Source organism: Heterocephalus glaber, unplaced genomic scaffold (genome assembly GCF_053883595.1).
Source record: "Heterocephalus glaber isolate CG9 unplaced genomic scaffold, H.glaber_assembly_v1.0 deba00001451, whole genome shotgun sequence".
Lineage (NCBI taxonomy): Eukaryota > Metazoa > Chordata > Mammalia > Rodentia > Bathyergidae > Heterocephalus > Heterocephalus glaber.
This window is the reverse complement of record NW_028258301.1, coordinates 7,196,092-7,215,877: the sequence shown is the minus strand read 5'-3', so window position 1 is coordinate 7,215,877 and position 19,786 is coordinate 7,196,092. Positions and strand designations below refer to the sequence as shown.

Below are 19,786 nucleotides of genomic sequence, written 5' to 3'. Positions count from 1 at the left end.
AGGACAGACTCAGAAAAAGGAAGTAATAGATTAAATCATAACTCAAGGGTCCAGTACCTTTTTCCCCCATGATCTCCTGTCCTTCCTTGCTTCCAGACCTGCTGTCTTGAGCCTCAGAGGGTAATGCCCCACAGTCATTAGGTTAGACTATTTGGGCTGACCTTTTTTTTTTTTCTTTCAGTGCTGGGGATTGAACTGAGGGCCTTCACACTGAGCCATATCCCTATTATTTTTGACACAAGGTCTCACTAAGTTACTAGACTGCCCAGGCTAGACTCGAACTTGGGATCCTCCTGCCTCAGCCTTCCAGGGTGCTAGGTTATAGGCATGTGTCAACACACCTGATCTCTTACCTTTAGTGGTAGTCTGCAGCTTCCTGTCTTTCTCTAGCTCTTCATCCTGTAGGTGGCTCATAATTTCCTCCAGGGTCTTCCCAATCTCCACAAAGGATGGGCGCAGTTTGGGGTCCATCTGTAGGCATCCATACTAGCCATGAGTCCTCCCCTCCATCTCCCACCCCAAAAACGGAGTTTGAGTCTCTGTCATCTTTTAGGATTCAGATGTGCAGCAAAGAGCTCTGTATTGAGGTCTCAGGCCATAAGGGTGATTCCCAGGGTTAAGATCAGGGAAGATGCTACTGTATATTAAACTTCACATCTCAGTCTTCTTTATATGTGTGTCCTATCCCCTTGTTTGGAACAGAACTCTCCAAAGGTGTATGCTCACATTGGTTCTTTTTTTGTTTATTTTTTGATACAAGGTCTTGCTATGTTGTTCAGGATGGCCTTGAGCTCACTATGTAGCCCAGGGTGGCCTTGAACTTGGGGCAGTCCTCTTGTCTCAGCCTTCCAAGTGCTAGGATTACAAGCCTGCACCCACCATGCCTGGTTCACAGTGCTTCTTGAGTTCTGCTGAATGTGATTTTGGGAGGTACCTGAACAAACCCTAGCTGTCCTTTGGTCATAACAGGTCTAGCCTCATAAAATGAAGGCTAATAAAGAGGCTTTCTCATGCTTAAGGATTGGCTGGATCCACAGTCCAACAATAAAACCTGACCAGAGCTCCAGCATCCAAGGCAAGGGGCATTAGGCGTACCTTGCAGGCAAAGCAATTTTGAAGGAAGTAAGGTTGGTTGTTACACATCCAGTAAAAATGAGGTCCCTCATGAGACTAATAAGCTCCCTCTCCCTATAGTCCTAACCAGGAAAAAAGTACTCATTTAGTCTCTGACTATAGCCAGGGGAGAAAGACACTCACATTACAGCAGTTGAAGGTGAGCTGCAGAAAGTCTGGGGGACAGTCTCCCACCATGTGCTGGAAAGCGTCATAGTCCAGCCCGAAATTCTGTGGATGGGTATGGCGGAGGGTACAGGACATATGGGTAGACAGGTCATTAATCCCCCCAACCATCCTGGCCTGCTCGTTAGAAGAGGCTGGAAGCTACCTCTAAGAAGTAGTCACAGCATGAGTCCCAGCAACTCTACCCAGGGACGAAACAACTCCGTAGCCTCAAACCAGCCCCATCCCAGCGGCACTGTTCCCCAGGCCTGCAGCTTACCTCTGTGCGGGGAAGATAGTCTGGATCGGCCTGGATGCGGGCAATGATCTCACAGAGGATGATACCATAAGAGAACACGTCTGCCTGGTGGGTAGTGAGACCTCGGTTTCCCTCTCTATAGAGTGAGGGAGAGGTATCTGCCCCCCATGTCTAACCACCCACATTTGGGCGCTCTTATTCAAGTCATTCTCTGGGCAACTGCAGATGCCAACCCTGCTCTTGGCAGGAAGGATGTCAATTCTTACTGTAAACATAGATGGTGATCTTAGGCACTAACTACTAGTGGAGTGGCTTCTAAAGAGAACCAGGCCTTGAGCTCCTCCAGACTTACCTTCTCATTATAAGGCTCATCTCGGAGAACCTCTGGTGCCATCCAGAAGGGTGAGCCCACCACAGCCAGCTTCTCACTCCCCATGCTGTGAGGCAGGATTATAAAAGTGAGCTTGCCACTGCCGGGCACAATAGGACCTTTCAACTGTTGGGAATTTCTTTCTCAAGGCTGGGTACAGATTAGGACTGACAAAATTCAGGAGGTGAGGATGAGCTGTGACCAAGTCCTGGGCTTTGAGAAGGAAGCTGGGTTTTCCCTCGCTTTAACTTCCCGCTCTGTGACCCTAGCATCCGTTAGGGCTGCTCACCTCACATCAGGGATCTTCTCAGCCAGGCCAAAGTCAGCCACCACTGCAGAGTAACCATTCTCATCTTTCTTTATCAGGCAATTCTAGGGTTCCCAAAGAAAAAGAAGATAGGATAAGGCTCAAAAGTGTGGTCAGCCAATATTAGAGTTACCACCATGTCTCTTTTCCTACCACGGGGCATCCTGTCTTCTAGTATTTTTGGTTGTTTTTCGCTTTTGTTTAGTGCTGGCGATTGAACCCAGGGCCTCATGTATGCTAGGCAAACACTACTACTAAGCCTTCCCCCTAGCCTTTTGCTTCCTACTGAATCACATTCTGAGGCTGACTCCAGTGGTCAGACTTCAGGGCCTTTTTTTTTTCTTTGGTTCTGGGGATTGAACCCAGAGCCTTCACACTAAGTTATAGCCCCACCCCACTTCCTTTTAATTTTTTGGTTTTGTTTGTTTTGAGACAGGGTCTTGCTAAGTTGCCTAAGCTGGGCTGGAACTTGCCATCCTCCTGCCTCAGCCTCCCAGAGTGCTAGGTTTAGAGGCATGTGCCACCATGCTTGGCTCAAACTTGGAAGGTTTAAAGATAGCCACGTGACGTGCCAGGGATTTAGCTCAATGGTTCTGCCGCTTGCCTCGCAAGCCCAAAGACCTGAGTTCGATCCCCTGTACAAAAAAATAAAAAATCCTAGGTTTCGTTCCGTCGCTTGCCTCGCAAGCACAAGGACCCGAGTTCAATCCCCAGTACCAAAAAAAAAAAAAAAAAAGTTAAAAATCCTAGGTTTCAATACAATTTTGCCAGGCACGGTGGTGCACACCTATAATCCCAGCACTTGGGAGGCAGAGGCAGGAGGATCGCCAGGAGTTTGAGGCCAGCCTAGGCTACAAAGTGAGTTCAGGGCCAGCCTGAACACAAAGTGAGACCTTATCTCAAAACAACAACAACAAAAAGATAGCCATGTGAGATGAGTTAGTTCTGGATCTTGAGTGGCTGTCCTAGGTTGTACTTCAGGCTCCAAACACAATATTTATGCTTACTTTCTAAGTACTAGGCATTTCCTCAGTGAACAAAACAGGAACCTTTGTCCTCTAGAAGCTTATAATCTGTTATAGGAGGACAGACTGTCAGTCCACTGGCCCCCTTTGCTCAGAGTGCAGAGACCCAACCCCCGGGCCTGACCTTGCCAATTGCTATAAGCATAGGGCAAGGATCCAAGCCTACACTTTCACTCCCCACAGATTCATGGAGTGATTCCCAGGTTTAAGATCTTCATGACAAATCTACAATTTGGCTAGGCATGTAGCTCAGTGGTAGGGTGTGTGCTCAGCATGCATGAGGCCCGGGGTTTGATTCCAGTACCACAAAAAAAATCTATGAACTGACTGCAGCCAATGGGCCCTACCCCCTACCTCCCTGTCCCTGTTGCCCCTATGCGCACCTCATTCAAACTTGTGACAAGGTTGACTCACCAAGCTTGAAAAAGCCCTTGGAACCTTTGCTTATACCATTTCCTTCTGAGTAGCATATTCACATTCATATTCATTCATTCAGTCCCCACCCCTTCTTCCCTCCCTCCCTCTCATGTTGGGGATTGAACCTAGGGCCATGCTTATGCTAAGCACCTACTTTACCACTGAGCTACATTATGAGCCCCATCAATTCTTTTTCCCCAAGAAAATTTTATGTCTTTTAAAGCAAGCTACCTTTTCAAACCTGTCCTCTCCAGCCCTCACCTTTATGTCTCCTTTTATTAACCCCTTTAGCTCCTCTATGCCACTTCCTCTTTCAGTCTAGCAGAGGCTGTAAGTGCCTGAGGAGCAGAGCAGGTTCTGGTTTGGGCTTTTCACACAGTTTTTGGTTCAGGGGAGAGATAGGACATGCTCACTGAACAAATGCTGCTGTCTGCACAGAAAGGATGAACTCAAGTGACCTATAAATAAATACAAAGCACCAACCAGTTCTCCCCAAATAGCTGCATTCAAAATAGCCCTACACCACTCTGACTCAAGACTCCTGCCCCTATCCCCTTCCTCCAGAGGTAGCAGAGAACAAGGCTTACAGAAAAATTTCTGGGGCCAACAAGGCTCTATTGAACCCAAACCAGCCCTCCCTTCTCCTTGCCAGCCTTAGCATCTAGTTGCCAAGTAACCTCCTGCTTACTAAACATCAGGTACAAATCAATTCCTTATTCTGACCTTGATGTGATCACACTATATTCCCTGATCTGGAAGGAGCCTATGATTGCATCACATCTACCCTGGATGAATGTGCGCTGCCTGGCTTCCAAGGACTGTCCTTGTGTTTGTCCTGGCTTTGGCCCTTCCATCAGTCCTGCTGGATCAGCAGCTCCCTGACTTTAACTGTGAGAAGATGGGCCCTAGGCCAACCTGCCTGTGAGCCAAAGCACTGGGTATAGGTCACAGCCAGTGAGGCAGTGGCGCCTCAGATCTGTCACCTCTTTCCCCTCCCCCTCCTATTTTACCAACAACTCAGACTCTGTCTCCAAGGCTCAGTCTAAAGTCCTATTTACTATTTGTTTTATGGTCCTCAGAAACAACCCTGTTAAAGTCAACTTGGGAGCAGGAGACTAAGAACAGAACATGGTCACTGTGCACTGCCCCTGTCAAAGCTATTCTATTTTTGCCCCACCTCCACATTCACGGAGGACTAATGTTCACTCATGCAGGCCACCCACTGAGTAGAAAGAGATTTTGGAGTAGCAACTCCACAAGCAGCTGAGAAATGGCCAAGGAAGGAACAATCAGGACCCTGCAATGTGGGGCAAGGCTGCCTAGCCTAGACTACCTGGAGTGAGACCACTTCCTCGCTCAAGGTTTCTCGTTCTATGACACTATGGTTTTGGTTTCCTTTGTCTACCTTTAAACTCTGTAGGCTTTTCATCATGATCTTCCTAAAATGTAAATCTGTGTTCTCCTCTATTTAAAAGCTGACCAAGGGCCAGGGATTTAGCTCAGTGGTGCTGCCGCCTGCCTCGCAAGTGCAAGGTCCCAAATTCGATCCCTGGTACAAAAAAAAAAAAAAAAAAAAAAAAGCTGACCATGACATATTATGTGATTCAAATTATATGAAGTATCTAGAATAAGCAAATCCCTCCCCCCCAAAAAAATTAGGTTAGTGGTTGCCAAGGCTGAAAGAAGAGAGGAATAAGGGATGGGTTTTTTTTTTTTGAGTGGTAATGAAAAAGCTCCAAAGTTGAATACTGGTAATGGTTGAAGATGCTAGAAACCATTAAAATGCGTATTTTAAAAGGATGAATTTGCTGTGAGTGTTGCTACACACCTATAATCCCAGAGACACGGGGCTGAGGCAGGAGGACCACAAGTTTGAGGCCAGCTTGGGTAACTTAGCAGGACAATGTCTCAAATTTTTCAAAAAAAATTTAAAGAGCTGGGGATATAGCTCATTGGTAAAGCTTGTCAAATGTGTGCAAGGCTCTGGGTTCAATACCCAGCCCTGGGTTGGGAGGTGAATTTTAGTATGTGCAAGACCCTGTGTTTGATCCCTAGCACTGTGAAAAATAAATAAATAAATAAATTTCATCCTAGGTGAATTATATCTCAAAAAAGCTGTTTCTTTTTAAAAGCTGGCAATGGTCCTTAATTTCCTATCTATAAAATAAGATCCAAGTTAGACAATATGATACAATCAGAGGTTTTTCTGTCAACCTTATCCCCTTCCACACTCAGCTCACAGCACACACCATACTGTTTATGGTCTCTATCTTTGCTTGCACCATTTCTTTTGTATAACCTAGAATATCACCTCTTATCTGCTGTATACTTATTAAATAGAATTCAATTTTCAAGATTCAGCTCAGAACCAGGTATGATGTTGTACACCTGTAATCCCAGTACTGAAGGAGGCTGAGGCAGGAAGATCACAAGTTCAGTCCCACCTGGGTGATTTAGTGAGTCCCTGTCTCAAAATTTAAAATAAACAAAAAATGGATTGGGGATGTAGTTCAATGGTAGAGCACCGCTGGGTTTGATCCTCATCACCGCCAAAAGGAAAAAACAACTGAGCTCAGGCATCATCTCTTCCAACAAAGCTTCTCTGCTCCCATGGGGTGGGGGTTGGGGGGGAATATCCTTTCCTCAAAGCTCTCTATGCATTCTTTCTCTTACCTTGCATTTGCTATATTACAATGAAAGTGTCTATGTTTCTATAGTTCTATCCTTTTTTTTTTTTGGCACCAGGGATCGAACTCGGGACCTTGTACTTTTGAGGCAGACGCCGGAACCACTGAGCTAAATCCCCAGCCCAGTGTTTCTATAGCACTGTACCCCCTAGACTGTAAGCTTTAAGAAAGCAGGAATGTCTAAAGGAGCCGTGGTCTAGAAAACACTTCCTAACCTCTTGGGAAGTAAAGTATTGCCTACTTCTGTCTGTGCAGTACCCAAGGACTTGTAAAACAATGCTATGAACCATTCTTTAGTTATTTCCCAAGAAGACTGTAAATACCTCTTTGGTCAGAAATTCTTTTTCTGTGGAGGATTTAGCTCAGTGGCACCACGCCTGCCTGGCAAGCGCAAGGCCCTGAGCTTGATTCCTGGTACCAGAAACAAACAAACAAACAAAAAAATTCTCTTTTTCTAATATTCCTTCATCCATGGAGTCAGACACAGGAGAATTCATTTAGGTGTGGGGGAAGTATCTGTGTGACTGATGCGTAACTTGTCACAGACTCCCTCTACCTTAGAAGAACTGATGGTCTAATGAGTAGGAAGCAAAGATTTTGATTTTAGTTGGATATCTGAAGAGAGACTATCAATTTAAGGCAGGCTTTGTTTAAATTGACACAGCTCTACCTATGTGCCTGGAACACTGGCAGTTTTCTTAGTGTTGCTTTTCTGAAACTTTTTTTTTTTTTTTTGGTACTGGGGATCGAACTCGGGTCCTTGCGCTTGCGCAGCAGGCGGCGAAACCACTGAGCTAAATCCCCAGCTCTGAAACATTTTTGAGGAAAAGAAAAGACTGAAGGGATAAAATACCACCTTCCAGGACTCAACTACCCAAATGTCCAACTCTAGAAGGTACTAATATAGATAAAGGGCTCCTTACAACCAGGCTCACTGGTTCCCCAGTCCTACTTGCCAATCTTGTGCTCCTTCAGAAATAGTATAGCTGAGTACAAATGGCTCTGCTACATGGGGCCCTACAATCACCTCAGCAATTTTTCTGTACAGCAATTTATAAACTGACGGCCAGGGTGCCTCAAGAACAGTAATGCTACCTAAAACACAAGAACCACTCCAATGTAAGTAGCCTCCCTGGTTCTGACAATACCAGCTGCTCTTGTTCCCTTTGGAATTTCTTCTTACGCCAGGCTCCCTCCCCCTCATCTGTGACAGGGGATTTAGGAGTATACATGCATGTATAAAGTGTGTTGGGGTGGCCGAGTGAAGGAACCAACAGCTGATTGGGGCAGGCACAAAACTCCGAGATAACTCCCTAGAAGTCTTTAACTTGGCTTTTGGGCAGAAGTCATATGAGATGTGTTAGTTCCCCCATCAATAATCAAACAATATTATTTGTAAGCCTGTAATGGTGTATACTGGGCCGTTTGGCCTTGAGTTGCCTGCTTTATAACATGGCCAACTTGCTCTGAAAGCAACTCTTTTATTAACCTGGTCACACAGCAATTTGGACAGGAAAAGAATACTACAGAAACCAGCTGATGCCAAAAAGGAACTGGCATGGTGGCAGAAACTCAACCACACAGACAAAAAATGGGCCAGTACATTCTGATTCACTGAGTGTTCAAAAACTGCATTCAAGTGACTAAAAATCACTGGACCCCTGGGTAAGAGCTACTTTTGGGAGGCCCTGGGAGAGAAAACTCATAGGCTTCCACAGCTCAAGAATATCTTATCTCTCCGCATGTTATCAAAGTCAAATGTAAAGGCTCTCATGATGTATGTATTACCTGGCTCAACATGGGAAAGTACCTGCTTTGAGCAGATACAGGCTTTCTCAGGACTAGCTATAAAGAATAGTAGATTACAGCTTTCAAGATGGTGCACACCTGTAATCTCAGCACTCAAGAGGCTGAGGCAGGAGGATCATTTCGAGTTCAAGGCCACCCTGAACAACATAACGAGACCCTGTCTCAATATAAACAAACAGAAAAGTGAATTATGTCCTCTGTGATTAAATGTTAAATTAATTTTTTTTTTAGACAGTTTTTCACTATGTAGTTCAGGCTGTCTTTGAACTCATGGCAATTCTCCTGCCTCAGCCTCCTAAATGGTGGGATTACAGGCATGTGCCACCATGCCCAGCTAAATGAATAAATGTTAAATGTGTAAGAGATCTCCATATTTCCAAACTCATTAATGATTGGGTTTATTTTGCTGGCGGTGGTAGTACTGAGAATTGATCCCAGGGCCTTTGCACCGAGCTACAACCCTAGCCCTTTTTAATTTTTAAAGCAGAGTATTAGCTGGGCTTGATGCCACATGTCTGTAATCCCAGTACTTGGGAGGCTCAGGCCGGAAGATCATCATGAGTTGAAGACCAGCCTGGGCTACATAATGAGTTCAAGACCAGCCTGAACTACAGTGAGACACTGTCTCAAAAAACTTAAAAGAACAAACAAACAAGAAAGAGTCTTGCTAAGTTACTAAGTTGCCCAGGCTGGGCTAGAACTTGCCATCCTCTTCCCTCAGCCTCCCATATTGTAGGATTACTGGCACATGCCACTACGCCCCAGTAATGATTTGTTTCTTAACACAGCTTTCTTGGTAAAAGAGGACAGTGTCTCTCAAGGGTTGCAAAAGTAAACCCTTCATACCTTTGATGTGAGGTCCCGGTGGAAAATGCCTTTGAAATGAAGGTAGCTGAGCCCCACTGCTATGTCATAGGCCAGTTTCACCCTCACGGTCCACGGCAAGTGTAGGTCACTGTCCAGCAACTGTTCCAGGTTCCCAGAGTTGATATACTGCAAAACACAAGGAAAAACCAGCTGGTATCTATCAGAAATGATTAGGCTGGTGGTAAAACCACTAGACAGTAAACACAGAAAACAGAGCTTGTGTACTTGTTTTTTCTTTTTAGTACTAGGGATTGAACCTAGATCCTTCTCACTGAGCCTTCATCTCTAGCTTTTTTTTTTTTTAAAGAATGAAAAACGAGTCATTTATAGCTAAATAGATGCATATTGAGGCCATACTCTTAAGTGAACTAAATAGGACACACGTGTAAATACCGAATAGTTTCTCTAGTGTGAGAAACTGATAGTGTAAACAAGAGTTAAAATGGAGTTGCGCGGAAGACGCCGAATCAACCCGCTGCAGACAGGCAGGTCCGTGCACGCCCCACCGAGGTCCCGAGTCGAGTCGCGCGGAAGATGCCGAACCACCCCGCCATGGACAGGCAGGTCCGCGCACGCCCCACCAAGGTCCCCAGCCCTGCGGAAGATACCAAGCCACCCCGCCACAGACGGGCAGGTCCGCCCATGCCCCACCGAGGTCCCGAGCCACACAGAGCACGCCGAACCAGCCCATCGCAGACAGGCAGGTCCGCGCACGCCCCACCGTGGTTCCGAGTCGCGCAGAAGACGCGGAGCCACCCCACCACAAACAGGCAGGTCCGCCCACACCCCACCGAGGTCCCGAGCCACATAGAGCACACCGAACCAGCCCGCTGCAGACAGGCAGGTCTGCGCACGCCCCGCCGAAGTCCCGAGTCGAGCAGAAGACGCCAAGTCACCCCGCCGCAGACAGGCAGGTCCCCCCCCCCCCCGCCCCCCAAGGTCCTGAATCGCACAGAACACGCCGAATCAGCCAGCCGCAGACAGGCAGGTCTGTGCACGCCCCACCGAGGTCCCGAGTTGCACAGAACACGCTGAATCAGCCCGCCGCACAAAGGAAGGCCCGTGCACGCCCCACCGAGGTCCCGAGTCAGGTGGAAGACACCGAACCACCCCGCCGCAGACAGGCAGCCACCCGGTTCCACACCACAAAGACGCAGAGGACACCAGACCACCAGACCAAGGCACCAAGTCCCGCTGCTCCCGGCCCAGAGGCAGGGGCCTCCGAGCCGTCGCCCCACAGCCACCATCCCCCCCCCCCTCCCCGCCGCTTCCAGCCAGAGGAAAGGGCCCCCGGGCCACCCTCTGTCCCGTCGCCCCTCGCTTTTTTTTTTTTTTTTTAACAAGTTCTTGCTAAATCTTAAATTGCTCAGGCTCAGCTTAAACTTGCAATCCCCTGGGCTCAGCCTCCCAAGTGCTGGGATTACAGACATGCACCACTATGTCTGGCTTTGTATACTTGTTTTAGTATACTTAGTAAATTGCTAAGGACTTACTCTGCACCCAAACATTTGGTAGGTGCTATACACAAAGATGCCTTCCTTTGAAGAGACCACAATCTATGACTGTATTACGTAGTGCTAGGGATAAAGTTCCTTAGTTTGGGCATGTCAGAGGAAATAAAGTAGTCAGAAAGGATGACTCAGGGCAGTGATGGCGAACCTTTTAGAGATGAGTGCCCAAAGTCCAACCCAAAACCCACTTATTTATCGAAAAGTGTCAACACTACAAATAAACCTGAATACTGAGGTTTTAGTTTAGAAAAAACAACTCACATTAACATGTTTTGTTTTAAAAGAAAAGCAAGACAAGAACCATACAGTCACACAGAGGGAGCAGCACGTGCACTTACAGCATTCAGGAACTTTATTCAATATGGCCAGAGTATATGGATAAGAGAGACAGGAAGTGAGGCTGATATGGTTGTTAAGATATATGGACTTTATCCGGACTCTTGGGAATAAAAGAAGCGTTCTACGCAGTAAAGCAAGATGGTCATATTTGTTCTTTTTTCATATTTGCTTTTTAAAAAAAGATTATTTTAGCAATGGTATGATGATAGGTGGATTAGAGCGCAGGATACAGAGAAGGGGACATAGGTTAGGAGGGTATTGCAGTAATCCTGGTAAGAGAAAGGCATCTGAGTTAAGATAATAGTGGAGCTATTGGAACAAGGGAAGGGTCAAAATTTATTTTGTGGGCAGAGTCAAAAAAAAGCCTTGATGATTGCAATGGATTGAGGGCTGGAGCATGGAAAGGTCTAGAATGACCCCAGGCTACTGGTCCCTGGATGTTATCATTAAATGTCCACAGATAGGGAGAAGAACAGGTTTTTAGGAGAAGAGGCAATGTTAAAAGATAGTGAGGTCAGCTAGGGTACAATGAATTAAAGGACAACTAAGGCAGAGATGTCCCTTAACAAGGTTACAGTTTAGGAAGAGTCTGGCAGGACAGTAACATTTAGGAGGCAACAACATTGAGCTGAAGGAGTCACTGTTGCCAAGTAATATAGGAAATTGGCCAGGAGTTAAGACAGAAGAGATTGAAACTCCAAGGAGCAGTAGAATTTAAAGAAAAAGGCAGGGGGAAAAAAGAAAGTCATCAAAAAAGGTAAAGAGAGGGCCGGGGATTTAGCTCAGTGGTGCCACCGCCTGCCTTGCAAGCAGAAGGTCCCGAGTTGGATCGCCGGTACCAAAAAAAGGTAAAGAGAAATATTCCGAAAAGGAAATGACCAACAGCATCAAATGCTACAGGTCAAGTGAGATGTGGCTGAAAACGTCCTCTGAATTGGCAACTAGAAAGTCCCTGGTAACCAAGGCCAGAGCAGTTTCAGTAAAGTGGTTAAGACCAGAGTGACAGCAATGTGAACTACAGAATAAAAGATAAGGCTGTGGGAAAGATGACGTGAAGATGTAGTCTTCCAAGAAATGTGGCTGTGCATCATTCCTATGAACCTATGAACACTTCTTTGTTTTGGAAATATATTTACATATCAATAATGATAATAGCTACTACTTTTGCAGCTAATGCATGTATTTACATAGTGCTTATATTGTGCCAGGCACTATTTTAAGAATTTATGTGTATTATCTCGTTTAATCTGTACAGTAACTCTTTTCTCTCTTTTTTTTTTGGTACTGGGAATCGAACTCGCGACCTTATGCTTTCGAGGCAGGCGGTGGAAGTACTGAGCTAAATCCCCGCCCAAATCTGTATAGTAACTCTATGATGTTAAGCATACTATAGGTTAAAGATCCCTTATCTGAAATGCTTGGGACCAGAAGTGTTTTGGATTACAGAGGGTTTTTTTCTAAATTTGGGATTGGTGCATAGCCTTCATCTGTATTATTCTCATTAAAGGTTAAACGTTTTACTCAAGGATACTCAATAAGCAGCAGAGAGAGACAGATAATACAGTCTGGCTCCAGTCACAGACTATTAACTACAATGCACTGGAGAACACAGCATCTGAGTCAGACAGCCTCATGCAGAAAGGAACTCAAAAATAAGTTTACTAGCTGGGCATAGTGGTGCATGCCTGTAATCCCAATACCTGGGAGGTAGAGGCAGGAAGATCATGGAGAGTTCAAGGCCACCCTGGACTACATAGTGAGTTCAAAGTCAGCCTGAAATACATAGCAAGATCTGGTCTCTAAATTAATTAATTAATTTACTTCCAGCCATAGTGTGCACACCTATAATCCCAGCACTCAAGAGGCTGATGCAGGAGCATTGCTGTGAATTCAAGGCCAGCCTGGGCTACATAATGAGAAGCTGTCACAAAAAAATAAAAATAAATAAATCCACTTAAACCTTATATGATATGTTATCTCCTCTTTCAAGAAATAAAAGGGGGAAATTTCTCTAAGTATAAAATTAATCTCAATACATTTTAGGGGGAGATGTTGAATTTACAAAGGACTAGGACACCTAGTAGAATATGAGGCAAGCGTTTGAATTATAGTCCAATTCTGCCTCCTAAGAGCCATTTAATTTTGGACAAATCAACTAAAAATGCTATATATATCCTTCAGTTTTCCCATCTGTCAGTTGGGTATGATAATCCCTGATCCCCCTAACTCACAATGTTATTATGAGAATCTAATAAAATACATGAAAATGCTCAGAAAAGAAAAGTCACAGGAGCTGAGATTTTTCTGACTTGGCAATATGAGCACCGAAAAGAACCAGCTGGGGGCAGCACCATGCAGCACATGAGATCCCTGTATAAGGTAGATCAGGTTTGGCAAGGCAGAGAGAATGGCTAAAAATACACCTTCTAACTTCTCAAAAGGGAAACCTATTGATTTACTTCACTCTGCTTGATAGTCCATCCTTGAAAATCTCAAAATAGTCCATAATGAAGCAGAAGCACAATGCCTTCTTTTTATTCTATTTGAATCTACCCAAAAGTTCACATTTGAGGTGTCCACTTGCTGAAAAGAAACTGAACTTGCAAACTCCAAGCCATATGGGGGCACCAAAACTGATCTTCAATCAGGCAGGCAAATTGCTTTAGCTTTGAGATTCAAAACATCAGAAGAGGCAGGTTCCCATCTTTGGCGTGGTGACTGTATGATATGGAAAGCTGGTCTTTCCCACCTGAGTGCCAAGTGGAAGCAACACCAGCAAGAGCACTTGTGTGGCCAGGGTAATTTAGCTCAGTGGTTCTGCCACCTGCCTCACAAGCATGAGGTCCCGAGTTTGATCTCCGGTACCAAAAAAAAAATAACTGTGGGTAGATCAGTTTCCTTACAAAAAAAAAAAAAAAAAAAAGAGCACTTGTGGACTCTCTGAAGGCCTTGTGTTGTGATTTGGAACTAAAATGTCCTGGGAAAGGCTCATGTGCTCAGAGATGGGGCTGACTGGATTGTGAAAGCTCTAACCCCATCAGTTACTCATCCATTGAACTGTTGAGCTTATTGAAAGCTCAGTGGGCTTCTTGGGAAGTGGACCTTAATTAGATGAGGTGGGTTTCCTGGAGAGTGTGGCTTTGAAGGGCACATTTTGTCCCTGGTTCCTTCCTGGTTTTGTCTGCCATGAAATGAGCAGCATTCCTCACCCATGCTGTTCAGTTGTAGTACTTCTTGTGCCTCACCATGTGCCTAAAGGCAATGGAGCCATGTGACCAGAGACTAAAACCTCTGAAACTGTAAGCCAAATTAAATCTTCTCAATTGTTTCTTTCAGGTATTTTGTCACAGCAACGTAAGAAGGCTGACTAACACACAGGTAAAGCCAACACTTTTGATTCTGGTGTAGAAAAACACACATGTAACCCAGGCATAGTGGCACATGCCTATAATCTCAGGACTCAGGAGGCCAAGGCAGGAAGCAGGAATATCATAGCAAGTTCAAGACCAGCCCGAACTACATGATCAGACCCTGTCTACACACACACACACACACACACACACACACACACACACACACACACACACACACCTGTTCAGCAATATCTCTGAAGGCCTAAGAAATCAATAGGCTCGGACTAATAGACTCAGGCTTTTGCAGGCAAGATAAGATGGAGAAAGCACAAACTAGTACCAAAGAGAGAAGCCAAATTTACAACCTGCTTTTTACAACCTATTTTTAAAAACCAATTTCTCTTACTGCTTTTGGTAAATACACTGGTACAACAAACAAGCCTCTGGACCCTCAGAAACCACAGCTTCTCAATGTCCCAAGACCTTTGCATGTATGAAGAAAGGAAGTTTGAAATCTGACAACAAGGAAGATTTCTAGGTTGCTACACGCTATGTGCCCATTAGAACAGTCACTTCCCCATAACTGACTCCCAGTGCAGACTCAGCTGTGTGGCCTCTGAACAAATCGCTCAGCAGGAAGCTGAAGACAGAGCAATTGTCCCAGCACATTCAGCTTTCCTGGATAACAGATGCTTCGCTTTCTATTCCAGTGTACTCCCTGGGGCAGTCCTGTGATAAAACCTAAGGCACTGGTGATGTTTCAATAATTTCGAAAAGTTTTAACATTTTTATTGTTATTTTAAATTTAAGTTAAAAAAACTATAACATAACAAAAACAAACAAACAAACAAACAAAACAAATTAAAAAACTATAACATCAGCCAATCAAATATTATGAGTAGGGCCGGGAATTTAGCTCAGTGGTTCTGCTGCCTGCCCCGCAAGGGCAAGGATGGAGTTTGATCCCTGGTACCCCCCCAAAAAAGAAAAAAAAATATTATGGGTACTTTCATACCTCTTTCATACCTAGTTACTGTTACCTATACCTATACCAACTTTACTCAGACCAAAACTTGCCTGTTTTCCTCCTGGTCTAAAGAAATATTATAACAGAATTTCTTTGATTTCATTTGTGTTTAATACTTGACTTCATTAAAGTTAATTGAACAATATTATGTAAATAAACCTTTACTACTAAAATATAAGAAACATGCTGTGTTGGTTACTTTTCTCTCATTGCTGAGACAAAATACCCAACACCCAAAGTTGGAGGGGAAGGGGTTTATTTGGCTTACAGTTCATAGAGGATTCAGTCCATAATCGGCTGGCTCCAAGGCAGGGATGACAAACAGGCCTCGAAGAGGAGAAACAACATGGCACGCACGAGGCAGCAAAGGTAACAGAGGGGTTAATAGCATCTCCCTGTCCCCTTTACCTTATTCAGACTACTTAGGGTGGGTAGCACTCACCCTTCATCCTAGTGCCCTTGAGCCTAGCATTGCATCATCAATCAATTCCAGCTTCACACACTCTAGATCAAGCCTATGACCACATGAGACTTTGGGGAGACATCTAGACCCAAACCATAACACATGCCAACATTCTAAAAAGAAAATCACAAAAGGGACAGCTAAGTGGATATTCAGTTATCTACTTACGAATATAAATTTGGGTCACTTCTACAAACATTTTGTTTTGTTTGAGATAGGGTTTCACTATGTTGCTCAGGCTAATTTCAAAGTTGTGGGCTCAAATAATCCTCCTGCCTTAGTTTCCTGAGTAGCTAGGATTGTGGACATACATCATCACATCTGGCTGCTTTTTCTTTTTCTTTTTTTTTTTTTTGAGATAGGGTCTTGTTATGTACTTCAGGCTGGCTTCAAACTATGTAGCACAGGCTCCTGCCTCAGCCTCTTGAATGCTACCACTCCCAGTACGTCTGGCTTATTTCTATAGAACAATTATTGAGCATTCTTTCCCTTACTGCTACCTCCATATGAGGATAAGAACCTCTCTGCAACAGGCGTGGTGGCACATGCCTGTAATCCTAGCCCTTAGGAGGGTGAGGCAGGAGGATTTCTTGGTGTTCAAGACCAGCCTGAACTACACAGTGAAACCCTGTCTCAAACAAACAACTTCTCTGTTTACATAAACATAATATCCCCTGTGTTTAAACACTGCCTGGGACATAATAAATGGGGGTATAGCCGGGCATGGTGGCACATGCCTGTAATCAAGCCTACCACTCTGGAAGGCTGAGGCAGAAGGATCACAGGTTCAAATCCAGCACTTGGAAGGGAGACCCTGTCTCAAAAAAACCAAGACTAAAAACAAAAACACCTGAATTCTTTTTTTTTTTTTTTTTTTGGTACCAGGGCTTGAACTCTGGTCCTTGTGCTTGCCAGGCAGGGAGCAGAACCACTGAACTAAATCCCCGGCCCTAAAAACAAAAGTAAACCCAGCAGTTGGGAGGCTGAGGCAGGAGGATCACTTAAAAAGTTCGAAGTCAGCCTGGACTACATAGTGAGCTCAAGACCAGCCTGAACTCCATAGCAAGACTGTGTCTCCAAAATTTTTTTAAAAGTCAAATACTGTCTTATTCCTCTTATATGATGTACTTGTAGTCAAAATCACAGAGTCAGAGAGCAAAATGGTAGTTACTAGGAGGTGGGGAAAGGAAGGAATGGAGAGTTGTTTAATGGGTAGAGTTTCACTTTTACAAGACAGTAAGTTATAGAGGTGGATGGATGGTGGTAACTGCTGCACAACACTATGAATGTATTTAATGCCATTGAACTGTACATGTAAAACGATGAAGACAGTAAATTTTATATGTATTTTATAGATGGGGGAAAGGAGAGGGTTGTACTAACAAAGGTCTGTGCATCCCTTTATCCATCTATCTACAGAATCACTGACAATCACTAGGTGAAAACACAAAGATAAGTGGCCCAGTCTCTGCCCTCAGTTCACAGTCCCCATCATATCCATAGAGGTGACGGATAATCAACTAACAACTTTCTCACACATGACAAAAACACGATCAGGTATGTTCCACAGAAACAGCATTCTAACTGTAACTGGAAAGGCCAGAAAGGAATTAAGGCTGGGGGAGTGGGCCAGCTTCTAGAACTGTCCAGGTGGGAGGTAACAAAGGCCTGAATAATGCAATGCAGCAAAAAGGGAAAGGAGGTTAATATCTGAGAGGCATCTCAAAGGTCGAATCAACAGGATCTGCTGTTTGACCAAAGGTAGAGTAATTAAAAAAGATAAGATAAGCAGCATCTAGCACAGCACCTGGCCCGCAGTATACAGATCACTCTGCTCACTGTCAGTATCTTACAGCACTAGCCCTCCCCTAGGTTATTCCACTTGCTTTCTAGTCTTCTTGCCCCCGTTGCATCTTGAAAAGATTCAGCTCTTACTTCAATTCATTTTCCACAACATAACCAAGAGGATCTTTCTGAAATGCCAATATGAAGTCACTCCTATTAAAAATTACTCAATGGGGGCTGGGGATTTAGCTCAGTGGTTTCGCCGCCTGCTGTGCAATCGCAAGGACCCGAGTTCCATCCCTGGTACCAAAAAAAAAAAAAAAAAAAAAATTACACAATGATGCTCTAGTATTATGTTATTAGAATAAAGCCCAGAATCCTGAGCATAGCATTCAAAGCCTCTCACTCCTGCTTATGAAAGTCTGAGCCCAGTTCACCCCACATTTGTTCACATTACCTGACACTCTTCCCCAACCTATGCCTGGCTACTACTCATTTTTGAGGATTTGGTGCCATTTCAAGGCAACCCATAGGCCTGGCTGGGGGTAAGAAAGACACTGTATGCAAAAGAAACACAAAGATAAGAAAGAGATTAGGAGTTATTTGCTTTTTGTTATTTTTTTAGTTTTTTCCTACATAAGTAAGGGAGAAAGGATAAAAGCTAAAAAGATAGGTAGTTACATACAGTAAGGCAGCCCAGACTGCAAAATCAAATGCCTACAACTGAATCCTATCTCTGACAACTATAAACTGTATAATTCTGGGTGGTTTATCCAATTATTCCCTCTCCCTCCCCCACCCCCTCTCTCCCTTTCTTCTGCACTGGAGATTGAACCCAGTGCCTTCACACTGAGCTACAGCCCCAGCCCTTTTTAATTTTGAGACAAGGTTTCACTAAGTCACTAAATTACCCAGGTTGGGCTTGAACTTGAAATCCTCCTCTCTCAGCCTCCCAGAGTTATGGGATTACTGGCATGTGCCACCATGCCCAGCTTACCCAATTCCTTACACATGTATGAAATGGAATAATTATGGTACCTAAACTACAGAATTGCTATGAAGGCTCAAGGAGTTGATGTATGTAAAATATGAAGAGCAAAGTCAAAGAAAGTTCTCAATGTCAGATTTTTTTTTTTTCTGGTGCTGAGGATCCAACCCTTGCATGTGCTAGGCAAGTGCTCTACCATTGAGTCACACTCTGAGCCCTGCTTTTTTTTGTTTTTGTTTTTGTTTTTGAGACAGTGTCTCACTAAATAGTTCAGGTTGACCTTGAACTCACTATGTAGCCCAGGCTGGCCTTGAATTTACAGCCATCCTCCTGCCTCAGCCTCCCCAGTGCTGGGAAAACAGCCATGCACCACCATGCCCAGCCCGTTGTTCTTATATTTATTATTAATGTAGAAGTTTGGAATACCAAGATGGAGCATCTATAGATTTGGTAGATCTTGAAGACTAATGAAGGTTTATAGGTAAAGATACAATATGATCTGAGGAAGGCTGAACTATGTTCTCTAAAAAGATATGTTCAAGTCCTAACCCCTAGTACCTATATAAATATGTGAGCTTATTTGGAAATAGGGTCTTTACATATGTAACCAAGGTAAGATGGGGTGTCTTTTCCCACCTCTGGGACACAATGCCCAACACCCACAACTGAAAGGAGAGGCGCACTTCAGCTCACATTCTCAGCCAAGGTTGGCTGGCCTTAAGGCAGGAAGGGGATGGTACAAGGGTCTGGTGGGGGAAAGCTACTCATGTCATGATGTCCAGGAAGCCGAGAGAGAAGGGAGGAGCCTGGGAGGGAGACACACCTTTCCAGGTCACTCCCTAGTGACCTGCCTCTTCGGCAGGCCCCACTTCCCACAGCACACTCAGCCTCTGAACTCACCAGTGGATGAATCCACTGCGTAACAGCGCCTCCGATCCAATCATCTTCCAAAAGCCTGGCCTCTGAGTGCATGTGGCTTTGGGGGTATGTTCTCAACCCAAAGCATAACATGAGGTCTTACTGGACCTCAAAGGGTGTGCCTTTAAACCAATACGACTGGTATCCTTATAAAAAGAGGGAGTAGAGAGACCCACGGGCAAATGTCTACGATGTGAAAATGTGATGATGGAGGCAGAAACTGGTGTGACACGTCATGAAACACCAAGGATTGATTGTCAACAACCACCAGAAGCTAGGAGGAGGTAAAGGAGTGTCTTCCCCGAAAGTCTTCAGAGAAAACATGGCCCTGCCCTGCTAACACTTTGATTTTGGTCTTCGAGCCTTCAGAACAGTGTTACAAA

At 44.6% G+C, this 19,786-nt stretch overlaps 1 protein-coding gene across 7 annotated transcripts in view; it reads right to left on the bottom strand.

Annotated features, from left to right (window-relative positions):
- Positions 1-19,786, bottom strand: part of Tesk2 (testis associated actin remodelling kinase 2) — a 139,151-nt gene that overhangs the window by 1,712 nt on the left and 117,653 nt on the right. For 5 of the 7 annotated variants that reach the window (XR_015452662.1, XR_015452663.1, XM_013068545.3 and 2 more), the window contains 6 exons: positions 8,999-9,145; positions 2,197-2,279; positions 1,890-1,974; positions 1,559-1,642; positions 1,258-1,344; positions 354-471 (listed from right to left, as the gene is read on the bottom strand). Coding sequence is in view for 5 of the 7 variants with exons in the window: in XM_013068545.3 (XP_012923999.1) it covers positions 354-471; positions 1,258-1,344; positions 1,559-1,642; positions 1,890-1,974; positions 2,197-2,279; positions 8,999-9,145 (604 nt within the window). In the remaining 2 variants the exon portion in view is untranslated. The remainder of the gene's footprint in view (positions 1-353; positions 472-1,257; positions 1,345-1,558; positions 1,643-1,889; positions 1,975-2,196; positions 2,280-8,998; positions 9,146-19,786) is intronic. The other 2 variants (XM_087214901.1, XM_021250817.2) reach the window with 2 other exon arrangements.